Here is a 13,148-nt window from a genome sequence, read left to right as displayed (position 1 = left end):
ATCTGGTTTGCGTCATTGTCGGTGTTCTGGGTTTTCTTAGTGTTGCGCCGGTTCAAATAAGCTACTGTGATGATCGATGATTCGGAAATTACATTATGAATGCCTGCCTCCGTCACGGATCAACAAAACGAATATACTGTGCAAAAATTTCTGAATTCAGTTGATTTGTACAAAATATATACAATGCGGCTAAAGTACAATGTTTCAACACGTCATTAGCAGAATTAGTACTTGTAAAAGTTACGGTGTGCCAAAGAAACTATGCAAATGGAACGTTTCTGCAAATGATACTAAAAATGGAACTATGTCAAAAATCGTAAAGGGTTATGAGAAATTATGAGCCGAATTGCTATCCACTATAAAGAATATGGATACGAATGGAAAAGACAACAAAAAACAAAGGCTTCTGCAAGGATAAATTTCACTTACTTGAGCTGCAAACTGGCCCTGAGACATGCAAAAGGATAGATAGACAAGTGGATAAACAGACAAATTGATAAACAGGTATAAAGATGGGCCGATACAGAGAGATATATAGGTACGCATCCACATAAACCTACTGGATAGAAGATTGCATAAACGTATAAATTAACAGATAAGAAGATAGATACATAGATGGGTAGATAGATAGATAGATAGATAGATAGAGATAGATAGGTAGTTAGATAGATAGATAGATAGATAGATAGGTAGATAGATAGATAGATAGATAGATTAGATAGATAGATAGATAGATAGATTAGATAGATAGATAGATAGATAGATTAGATAGATAGATAGATAGATAGATTAGATAGATAGATAGATAGATAGATTAGATAGATAGATAGATAGATAGATTAGATAGATAGATAGATAGATAGATTAGATAGATAGATAGATAGATAGATTAGATAGATAGATAGATAGATAGATTAGATAGATAGATAAGATAGATAGATAGATAGATAGATAGATAGATAGATAGATAGATAGATAGATAGATAGATAGATAGATAGATAGATAGATAGATAGATAGATAGATAGATAGATAGAGGAAGAGGTCAGTGAGGTCAATAGTTCTCTTGAATCTGCATGTGAGGCTTTTGACTCCTTGGTTAAGCACTTATTTGAGGCTACCGAATGAATGAGGTTATCAAGCTGCAAACCCCTGTTTGTTTTCCCCGAAGTTACTACGGAATGTGCACTTTATAAACGTGTTTACATTTAGAAACATACTGCGTGAGAGGATTTTTCGTAACGTACTTGATTATTCATTTGAATGCTCACTCCACTCTTTGTTGATGCATAGTTTTTGAACCTTCTGCTAGTCCTTTAATTAAAAAATCATGTTTCCTTCTTGAATAAATGGGTCTCATTCAGTTCGGAACACATCCAACGTTTGCGCAAACGCCCATAATTAATTGCTCCATTAGCGGCCTGGAATTGTTTTTCCATCCATTTAGTTTCCGACTTTTTTGAAAATATTTACTTCTTTCCCTTTCCGTAACACTAATGCATGTTTAGAAAGTTTCGGTCTGTATGTGGACATAGTAATAAACACATCTTCTCATTATAACAGCAAAGAGGAATTGGACAGGGTTTTGAAGTCTCAACGAATAATTCTTATGGATATGGATATCCATGGTATGGAACATATGCAAAAGTCCTCATACAATCCAATCTGTATATTCATCCGACCAAGAAATTTCGCAACTCTGGTAAGTATTACTTTTTAGTTTGCGTAGTACAGGGGCTAATGATTTAGTTTGGCCATCCTTTGATACGAGATAGTACGAGATAATCCTGCTTAAGAAGTAGTATAGAAGAACCCTATTGTAGCACTTGTGTCTGGTATGTAAAAACTTTGTGAACTGTTTTTACCAATTCAAATTGCGCCATAGCTCAGGGTTCGAATAACGTAAATGCACTCGGCAAGATACGTGGCCGGAACAATGCTTTTAGTGGAGCGAAATTCCTATTGACCCGTCTTATCTACCTGGTTCTATTCTCAGTTTCATGACTTACAAACGCGCATTCGTATGTTGCTTTGTCGTGCAAGAACAAACCAGGTTTTATCTAGAATTCCGCTCTCAGACTCCACTTGACATGCGCTGTTTCTTATAATTTACCATTTGATTCAGCCAGCGATTGTTCATTGCTGAATAAGGCTATTTGTATTTTCCTCTTGGATCGTGAGTGGTGATTCTCATATTTGTGTGGTACAGAGCATCAGGGTCATGTTTCTGCATAGCCTTCCTACCCTAACGAATTCAACATATGCACGAAGTCCGCCATCAATTTTAAATGGATGATACCACGCAGATGATTGTTCCGGGACAGAGGTGCATCATATTTTCCCCCCCACTAATCGATCAAGCAATCCAGATTGCCTGTGGTGGGATGGTTGATTTATTAATCCTATTTTGCCTATCTACTGGAACCGTAGGTTGATTTCGGCAATCCAGTTGGGTGAGGTGACGCTTCAGAAAACTGTGAATTGTGTTAATTCCCATCCCGATTATTAGCATTAGTCAACTGATCGAAAACAAATGAACCACTCAACGCTTACTCGCTTTCACAGGCTAGTTAAAGTGTCTTTTAAGAGTCCAGTAAACAACTGGTTATATAGATGAGTGAGACGATATTCAAGTGCAGTTAAAGTGTCTTTTAAGGATCCAGTAAACAACTGGTTATATAGATGAGTGAGACGATATTCAAGTGCAGTTGGCCGAAATTGTCTTAGAAACCGACAAGTGTGATTACTGTTTACATTACTGTAGTGGCAATTGTAGTCGGTTTTAGGTGTTCCCATAACTAACGGGGATCGACGATGCACCATTTTGGCCGAATTTCGGAAAGGCTGGATCACTGCACCTCTAGTTTTTACTTATTTGGTCGTCCTAATTTCATCAAACTGACTTGGCAGATAGCTTTGCATGGGCCGACCTGCTGCTCTGCGACAACAAATGACTCTATGGGAAATGGCAATTAATTGCACACCATTCACGTCACTCCCATTCAAACGGTCCTAGTCCTGTCCCGGTACAACTATTCTGGTGATTATACTGAATTGCTTTGAATATCGGATATCCGATATTCACTTGTAGGCATGGCAAATGATTTATACTGCTCATGCCGCCTAAGGCGGGTAAAATTCATGTCAAATATTTCTAATTTCTGGTGTAAAGAGACAGAAGAATTGCGCCTGTGCAGCATCAGAATTGTTCAGACGTATGCGAAGTGAATCAGAGTACATGAGACGCACAGCCAGATTCAGTTAGTCAGAAATTTTCCATCTGGTTTCAAAATGAGTCATCATTTGGAGACGCCTGGCAAATCGATCAGATTACCCAGTCGTAAACGTGGTTGTTGGCTTGTTCGCTGAGCGCTCTGTACGCTCCACAATAACGCACTGATGATGTCACCTCGATTGGGATGAAACGTTTTGCAATCAAATTGCCCAGCTCAGCAAACAAGCACCACCATCTACGATACCTGAGCTACCAACAATTTCCCCTATAGTAAACGTAGTTGTTTGTTCATGCATGATAATTCACAAACCCTCATGTTTAGGTGACATAGCAGAGGCAAACTTGCCTGACAAATTAGATATTCAGTGTTCAAATCCAGAAACGCCTAGGAACACGCGCTGCTGATGAGCGAATCCAGTACTTCATCCCCTTACCATGGAATTAACGATATAATCGCACTGGTACACAGGAAGTTGTGTTCAATCAGGCTTCAAACTTCTATAAATCCCTCCACTATTCTCAAATTAAGTAAACATGCGACCTCAATTGTAGCTTCTTTTCACATGTATTGGTCTCCGTTTACTTCAGATGACCAGGCCGGTTTGTTGTGACACCCGTGGGTTCGATCAGCACACTCTCCTAATTTGGTCAGATTCATCATGGCTGATGAGGAAAACAGCTCCGTTGCTTTACTGTGCATTGAAAAGTTTCTCATTTGACACGAGGACGCAGATCTGACCTACAAGCTTCACGTTTCCGAGGAGTGACGTTACCAGTGCCTGACATAAAGTGAACGTGCAGTGATAACACTTACGATCTAATCGAAGTATACTGAAAATTATCACACTACCGCAATGAGAAGCATTGACGGTAAATCGTGGAGAAATGCACGGTTTTCACGTGTTTAAGACTCATTTTCAGTTGGCTAGAAGTGAACTTGCTCAAGATAATAAAAGCAGCTTTCTGCTGCCTATCGGAAAAGTAATATACAATAGAAAATTTAGAAATAAATTCACTTGACTAAAATATTCTTGAGGGAATCCAAATGAAAGCAGGGAAGCGTTTCATTCAAATGATATTTCCCAAACGCTTCTTAGTATCTCAAAGATACAAGAAGATTGTTTTGAGGTGGTTTTTCTTCCTGGCTTTGAAACTGAAACAGAAGGCAAACATTTACGGCGCTGAGTTTATCATTCCTCTTCAACCACAAAGTGCTTTTCAAAATCAACTCACATCTGCCAGTGCAATTTTAAAGTAAAATATTACGGGTATAATTTTTCGGGTTATTTTCCTCCGGACGTAGCACGCACAATTAAGTTTGATTCTCATAACAAAGCGGTGAATTGCACGACATTGAGTACTTTTTGAGACTAATAAAGGCCGTTTTCAATTTGTTCGCGTGCTAATGCGGCAAAGTTTTGTGCCGTCGGCAGGATCGTTTGGTCTTGGGTACTTTTGTTTGCCGATCAGTCTGTTTTCTTTGTTTCCCCGGTGAGATACGCTTGACATCCAGAATAAATTTCAAAAGTATCTGAAAAGTTTTACCGTTACCTGTTGTCACCCTAGTTGAATAAGCATCATTCGGCATCTTCCGGAAAAACAGTTAGGGATCTCCCATATCGTCTGAGAATTGCGTTTTTCTTTTGATTTAAAATTTCTCTGAAGCGATCCGTATGGTCTCCATAGATGTAGCTCTAGAGGTATATCGGTCATAAATGAGAACGTGTTCCAGAAACAAAAAATCAGCACCTTATTTCAGGTTAAATCAGAAACTCAGTGATTGGTCAAATCTACAGCGACACCCTCATGGATTGCTTTCCCGTATTCACAATACTTCATTAGACTTGTCTACTTAATTCATAGGTCATAATTCCAAGTAGAATCCAGACCACCGAATCTGCATTAGCATTTTTCACGTGGACACCCATTTGGTTTTGACGGGACACTCACCTGGACACAGAGAATGTCTACCATACAAATATGTTTTGAATAAGAATCATACTGCGTGAGCCAATTTGTTTCTAAAGCCCTTGATGATTCATTCGAATGCTCGCCCCACTCTCGTGTTGTTGCATAGTTTGTCAACCTCCTGCTTGTTCTGTGATTAGAAATGTGTTCCATTCTTGAGTAAAAGGGTGTCATTCAGTTCGAAAAAAACATCCTACGTTTGCGTAAACGCCTCATAATTAATTGCTCCATTAGCAACTCGGAAGTGTTTTTACATCCATTTCGTTTTCAAAGTTCTTTGTGAGTATTTATTTTTCCGTGAGTTTTTTCCTCTTGAACACTAATACGTGCCGCGTAATTGAGCTCAAACAGAATTCACTTTTAGAAATTTTCTGTCATCTCAATTAACCATGTCGGCTTCCCAGTTTATTGGATTGCTGTTTGAATTAGATTAGGTGTTTTTGGTGGTGTGACTTAAGTGCACGGGTTTGGTCACAGCTTAGAGAATCCTCAAAGACATCGTTCTTGAACTTCGTGGGCATAAACATGCAACTTATTTGTCATGTGAGGCTTTCGGGTGGACTAGCATTGATTTAATTTTTCACATTTCATCACTTTTTTCCTGCAGCACTTTGAAAGTTGGGCAGTTTGGTTGAACTTATTAGGTGAACTTACTTGACTCTTACCAACTTCTCTTCTGCACTTCATGGTTCTTAACCATCCCACTCGGTTGGGCGCTCAGCTAGACCACAATGAATGCAGGCCCCATACCTCCTAGTATATTCCGAGAATAATGATGACTACTTCATGAATTACATTGAGTGCTTAAACAAAAGAATTGTTTACGACAGGACACCGGCCGGTATTAGAAGAGGATATCTGACTCCATCTATCTCCATCTTCCCTCGTCAACAAATTTCTGTAGGCTGCGAACGTTTGACTGGCTGTCAGCTCTTGCTTTGATATATGTCGTCCAGCGAAGACAATTTGCGCAACAGCCGACAGGATTTTAGGCCCGCTTTGGAAGTAAAAAATATGCCTAATGATTGACAGCCGAATACGATCGAGGACATTTAAAGGACCAGTTGGAGTAAACACCAAACACCCAATTAATTTGCACATGAAAACGTCACAGAAGTAAGATGTGGAAAGCAGTGGAGCAGTTCTGCAGTAAATTTTACACTCATTCATCTCAAACCACTGACTAGAACGGCCTTATTCTCAAATAAATCGGTGTCCCCAATCCATCCACATCAATTCTACCACCCAACAGCATAAACTTATGGCAAGTTTATGTTCTTGCTCAGGCAACCTAAACAGCAACTTAAAGCCAGTGGTTCCGATATTCTATTCTACGTACTGTTCGCTGCTGGGACGACGGCCTTATCTAAGTCAACTTACGAGGAAATTGTGGACTGCTGGATGATCACAGCCGGTGATAACAATAATAACGGTGCCGAGAGAGAACCCACGGAGCTTGGACCAACAGCATGTAAATCTTCTACCCTAAGACGATTCCAAAGTTTACTATTACGTGGAACGAAAACTTCTCCGTTTGCTGAGGACTCACGCCGATCGCTGTCTACGTTAAGTCTCTGAAAGAAGCTGGTCCATTCGGTGGACTTTGCATTGAGCGAAAATGATGAATCTGTTTTTTAATGTTGCCATGTGTTTGGTAATACCAAGTGAGAAGTGCTGTTACAAACAAAGAAACATAACGTGCTGAGTGGGATTCAGAAACAGTTCACCAACCGGACATGAGTTACGAGACGAGGTGACCGAAAATCCTGTTCTGTTCCCACTGTCGCTGTTTTAATTCAAGGATATATAGAAACTTCGATCTTTATGCATGTAAACAGCATGTGCCTTTCTAGTTCTACTACTCAATGTAGGTACTCCCATGATGTAATTGGCTAAACACAGTGCAAGACACAGAGGTGATGCTACTTTTTTGACGGATTTGAAAAACACCTACCAAGGCCTACCTCAAAGACTTACCAAAGCAGGGCCTATAAATCAGAGTGCTTATGAATGATAGGTAATTTAAGTGAAACCAGCCAAAAATTTCAAAATTCCAAACTAAGAAATGAAGGTGGGGTATTGTGTCGAGCCAATTACAATACTGTATCCAACGTACAAAGTACGCACGTGCTCATTGAGACAGTTCTGTAATTTAGCATGTCCGGGATCGGTAAAATAACGCAGAATCGTGCTGAAAGTATCACATCCAGTTTTGATACATCTATTCATCAAGGTATGAGTAAGATACCACCTGGCGAGGAAATCACTCCGATGGAGTTTCTGATGATAATGAAGTTAATCTTTAGTATTCCAAGAAATGGTGAACAAAGACTACTGTGGCCAGGACAGTAACGAAAATTCAAGGTTTTATTACAAAAAGCGAAACCTAAAGGACTCACACGATGAAAAATCCTGGTCACCTTTCATCATATCATGGCAGATCAGAAGATAACCTTAGTCCAAACTACTTTTTGCACGTTGCTTACTCTTTTGATGATTGCTGAAAAGTGGTGGTTGCAAATTAATACACGTCGAATCGTCAGTCCAATCAAGACACAACTGCTCGTATTTGGACCTAGAGTAATGCATGGCAACTATGAACAGTTTGCGTGAATATCCTATTAAGGATGCTTAGGATCAGCAGCTACGGAGCGCGCTCTGTCAATGTCCATTATCTCGGTACATTTTATTACAGGGACTGAGTTGTCTTTGGGAAGTGTGACAACGCAAATATGATCGAACGGTCCCTGAGGCATAACGCACTAGGCTACAATCATGTTTGCCCTTATACAACACATCTGCATATACTGCATGCGTAGGGTGAAATAAACGCGAAAAATTGGTGGGATAGGGCCAAATACATTATTCTTGAAGTTTTTAAAGGAAGAAAGCTAGATCAAGCCGGTAGTAAGTACTGGTGAGGTTTGTGAGTCGCTTTGCTATTTTATATCCCGTCTTGATGAATTAGACAAGCAATATTTTTCACGTCTGATCTTTCTTGGCTTTAAGGAAGCTGGTATACCTTTCTAAAGGCGCCCATCAAAATCACTCCATGGTGAGCATCATACTAGCAAGCACCTCAAGCATAAACAGGCTGTATGAAATAAGGCCACAAAAAGATTGCTTTTTATGGTTGTCGCCGTTGATATCCTTTATCCTTTGACGATATGTGACCGTTTGAGGACACCATTGAAGGGGTTCTGATGGTGTCAGTTACGAAAAATAGGACGCTTTTTGTGCTGAAATTGTGAACTTGACCGCATGTCCGCTGTTTTGAAGCGACTGAATGATTTTCAAGAAATACACTAATTTGCAAATCAATTTGGTTCTCACGAGAGACTCAACTGAATCTCTCGTTTATGATATTCTACAACTGAATGTGCTACACATAGGTCGTCTCATGATTCAGTCGGCACGATATTCGAGATATCGCACTATATTTTCATAAAGGAAACTACTCACAAGGTTGCTGAAAACCCTTCGACAAACCACGACCGGTTTCGCCCTCCTTGGGGCACATCAGGTAGGCGCAATTCCCGCGATTCCGTCAATCTTATGTTCTACTTGAACCCAAATTGGACTGTTTTCGAGAAATACACTAATTTGCAAATCAATTTGTGAGTAGTTTGCTTTATGAAAATATACTGCGATATCTGGAATATTGTGCCGACTGAATCATGAGGCGGCCTGTGTGCTGCATATTCAGTTGTAGAATACCATAAATGAGAGATTCAGTTGAGTCTCTCGTGAAAACCAAATTGATTTGCAAATGAGTGTATTTCTCGGAAACAGTCCAATTTGGGTTCAAGCAGATCATAAGGTTGACGGAAACTCGGGGACTGCGCCTACCTATGAGCCCCAAGGAGGGCGAAACCGGTCGTTGGGTGTCGAAGAGTTTTCCGCAACCTTGTGAGTAGTTTTCATTTGAATGATTCTTTTTCTGGTTCTGTGTGCCACAATGTTACAGCGTAAATGCATGTGATTGAAAAAGATCAAGTATACTCATTGGCATAATTGACTCTCACAATTCAGGCCCCAACAACTGCCGTTGTATATCATTTGATTATGTTGATGGCAACGGGTACACATTCACCGGATGAGAAACACGCTTCCCCGGAAAATGGAATTATTATTTACTACTTATCCAGCTGTCATTTAGGTTTACTTGTTTTACCTTTATCCTTGAAATATGAAGACAAACATGGATGAATATGACTTGATTTTGATACAAGAATTCGTTTTCATCGTACCATATTTATAGTAAGATGAGTTGGGTGAAGAAAATGGTATTCATGGAATATGTTTACCATCCTGTATAGCAAACCAAATCAGCGACGAATCTATTCGCATACATAACAGATAGCTTTTGGTGCACATGTACGATTGTACGCATTGTCGTACGGTGTGATTTAAAGTCCCCCAGTCTGATTAAACGCAAGTTGATTTTTACGGTGACCGGTTTCTTGCTGATAAACTAACTTCTTTCATCACAAATTGCAAGTATGAGGTTTCTGATTAACCAATGGGAAGTATTCGTTTAGTGATGCGCACAGCTGCGTAATCTTAAAGATTAAAATATTGACAGTGTTTTGTCAGAAACCTTAAATGCAAATGTATATGCGCAACGGTGCCCTAAGCCCTTCGAACAAGACCAAGATATTCATGCATGACTTAACGCCTATCCATCCTGGACATTGTGTTCCCGCTACTTTTGTTAAAGTCATTAGACTTCACGCTTAGGATTATCAATCACTAATTCAGGCGCTTTCAATCTCTGTCCCAAGGAAAAACGATTGCGACTTCGTTCCACGGAAACTGAGGATCGTATCTTGCAGCACCTCGCAGTGGCTCATCAGGAAATGCAGTATGGTAAGCTACCGTCTACCAGTAACATTTCTGTACTTGGAGTGATTCTAAGAAGTTGCAAGTTTTTCAAGCCATCCGGATGGGTGCGTTTGTGCTTAATTTTGCTCGGCTAGCTTCAGACAGTTCGGAGCAATACACAGTGCCTAAATGTTTATTGCTGTGACAGCAAGGGTGGGCTAAAAGTAACGACGGATCTTTGAGAAAATCACTGGCAGGATTACGTCACATAAAACACTTTTTTCGATGGTGTCCCGTTATGCAACTTGGTTTTGCGGGGAACATACCTAACTTGTTAACTGTTGTTTTGACGAGACCTGGAAAATAATGATAATTTTCTCTGCGTTTGGTCGACGAACTGTATGGGAGTCTTTTTCGATGTAGTTTGGCCTATTAATTTAGTGGCTGAATGCACGGTCCAAATATATCAAATCTTTCGCTTTGTTTAAGTTTTCCTGTTTATTCTGTACCTGGAGAAATCGGACTGACTTAGAGAAGAAAAAATTAAGCCCAATTACAATGCCTAAACCCGTGTGACTATGACGCTCATTTAGCTAATAAAACCAAAGGACAAATTGAACAAAGAATAGAAAAATTATTTAGCAAGTAGATGCTTTCGAAATGGGAGAATACCTACAAGAAAAACTGCAAGCACAAAGCGGTAGACTTGAGGTAGGAAAATTTCCTATGAAGGCAGGCACCCTGAATAAGGGTGCGTCACTCAGATACATTTACGCACAACTACAGCACTGCTCAACGCCCACATGCCGACAAAGTACAACATAGCGCCAACTTACTACACACCCATGGTATCACCCTGGTTGGTGACAAATGTGCAAACAAAATGCACAGCTCAGTGCGCAGAATAACCGCCGCTGTCTTCGCACTCTAGTACCATAATATTTTGTCCAGTTAGTCCTCTGCCGCCTTTCTGAATGTTTCATCAGTTGCACTGTAGGCTTTTACTTTTGCTATCTCACATTGCCATTAGGACAAAATGGAGCCTCTGTCACTCTGTCATTAGGGATTCTGCACTGATACACTGTGGATTGAAGTGGTAGTAGTGTAATTGCTGAGCGATATAAGTGCCTTTTCGTCTGACTTACCAACGATGACAGGTGACAATAAAATGGATATTTTTAGACCGGCAAAACAACAAGCTAAAACAAGTCACTACTCATAGGTATGCTGAAAATCCTAGAAAACTTGGTACAGGTTTCGGCAGTGGTATATGAGGTTGCCCAAATGCAGGTTAAACCTGTCCTTGGCTGCCGAGGATTTTTCAGCAATCTAACTAGTAGTATGTTCCCTTAGGGAGATTAACGGACGCATTTCGAATACTATGCCAGTTGAACCAGCAAGCTGCTTTTCTCCAGCACATCCACTTGACGAATAGTTTCAACGAGTGATTCAGGCAGGATTCAGCCAAGTCTCCCGTTAAAATTAAATTAAGTTGTAAACGAATGGATTTAGCAACACTTCTGAAGTTATTTATGCTTCCCTGCTCACAGTGCCCACAAAATTCGTCCATTTAAAATAAAATATCGCGCATAATACCGCTGTCCTTAGTTTTCTGGTTTGCTAGAAATAGAGGTTGACTCTATGAAACATTCAACTGACTGGTGTTCGGCGTTAAAATAGGGGTCACCATTAGCTGGAAATGTATTTCATTACTGCTTGAAAACACTACCAAGGTTAGCTCCCTGTCTAAGTTGTAGTTAAACATAATGCAGTACTACGTGGAAAGGGTACATCATGCTAAAAATGCCAACTTCCACAGCCTTGGTCTAACGGGACCGGTGGCTCCAAACATTGCCAAGTCTCACTTAAGAATGCATGAATATTGTGGTCATTCACTGTCATTTGCACCTTGCATACTAAGAAAGTATTGTGGATAAAAATGAAATTCCTCTCAGTGAGTTACAAATAACCACCGCAAAAAAGTGTTGAACGGCATGTATTGGGCAACTTAAAAAAATGGAAGCGTGTTAAGGGGCCCACCAGCTTTCCAATAAGACTAAATACACATTGCGATTCTCAGAACTCCATTGCATAAATTCTTACGGTACATCCATCACATGGACCACCCCTAATCCCTATCAGCTATGCCAAGTGCAGTGAAGTTATCCGTGCACCGCAGCGGTGTACAGTAATTCAAGTCAAGCACGATAGTTCTGTGGCAATATCACGGTATTTAGAAGTGAAGCTGTGTTTTATTGAATCGCTAACTTGAGTGAAAACTCGACCTTGGCCGAAGGCCTTGTATCCATTGTATATTAATGGAATTCAGTATTACCCGTGCTGACTACTGAGTTATAGATAATTAATCTGTCTTTGACTTGTCATTCTTGTTTTAAAAAAGTGATCATCAGCACTGGATTTCTTGATTATTTGTCTGACTTACGAAACTCCACTCCCCTATGTAACCGGAATCAGCAAATTTATTTTTCCTCTGAAAAAAGGTACGTGCTTCCTGTGTTTGTGTACAGGTATCTCGGACGGACAATTTGACGCGGTCATTGTGAACGATGACATCAATCAAGCGTTGAAGCAACTTGTCGAGCTATTGGGTGAAGTGAGTTTGGGTTGTGCATTTCCATACCCAAAGCATACCCAAAGTAATTAATCAATCTTTTGTGAGTAGGAACCGCGTTGATTTCTTTTTGGCATGTCTGAAACTTCGGTGTAGTGAAAGTGTGTTGCTTTATTGTTATAACATATACAGTCAGCTTTAGCACTTGACAACATTCTTCTATACTGAAGCCTTCGCTACATTTGATACAGTTCTTCTAAATTTTACCGTATAACTTAAGTGCTTACAAGTGCGGGCCGGTCGCTCGAATGACGGCGATGTGAGTGCACATTGCACTCACCGCGAACAATAGTGCATGTACATAGTAGCTCTTTCTGTGATGCATTGGTTGTACTTGTTATTTTACGGCAGATAGGGGAATCACTAAACTCGATCTCCGCCTATCAGCAGCGTACGTACATGGCCAGTCGGAATGGGTATCTGACAAGTGAAGCAAACGTGTAGCCGAATCGTACAAGCGCATGCAGAAATTGCATAGGTTTTCATAACT

At 40.1% G+C, this 13,148-nt stretch overlaps 1 protein-coding gene across 1 annotated transcript in view; it reads left to right on the top strand.

Annotated features, from left to right (window-relative positions):
• The window catches only part of T265_10799 (hypothetical protein), a gene marked incomplete at both ends in the record, with an annotated part of 55,434 nt that overhangs the window by 17,917 nt on the left and 24,369 nt on the right, over positions 1-13,148 (top strand). Inside the window, 3 exons of the mRNA XM_009177271.1 lie at positions 1,563-1,701; positions 9,987-10,071; positions 12,555-12,640. Coding sequence (XP_009175535.1) covers positions 1,563-1,701; positions 9,987-10,071; positions 12,555-12,640 — 310 coding nt within the window. The remainder of the gene's footprint in view (positions 1-1,562; positions 1,702-9,986; positions 10,072-12,554; positions 12,641-13,148) is intronic.

This window comes from Opisthorchis viverrini, assembly GCF_000715545.1.
Source record: "Opisthorchis viverrini unplaced genomic scaffold opera_v5_408, whole genome shotgun sequence".
NCBI lineage: Eukaryota > Metazoa > Platyhelminthes > Trematoda > Opisthorchiida > Opisthorchiidae > Opisthorchis > Opisthorchis viverrini.
This window is presented reverse-complemented; position numbering and strand designations above follow the sequence as displayed.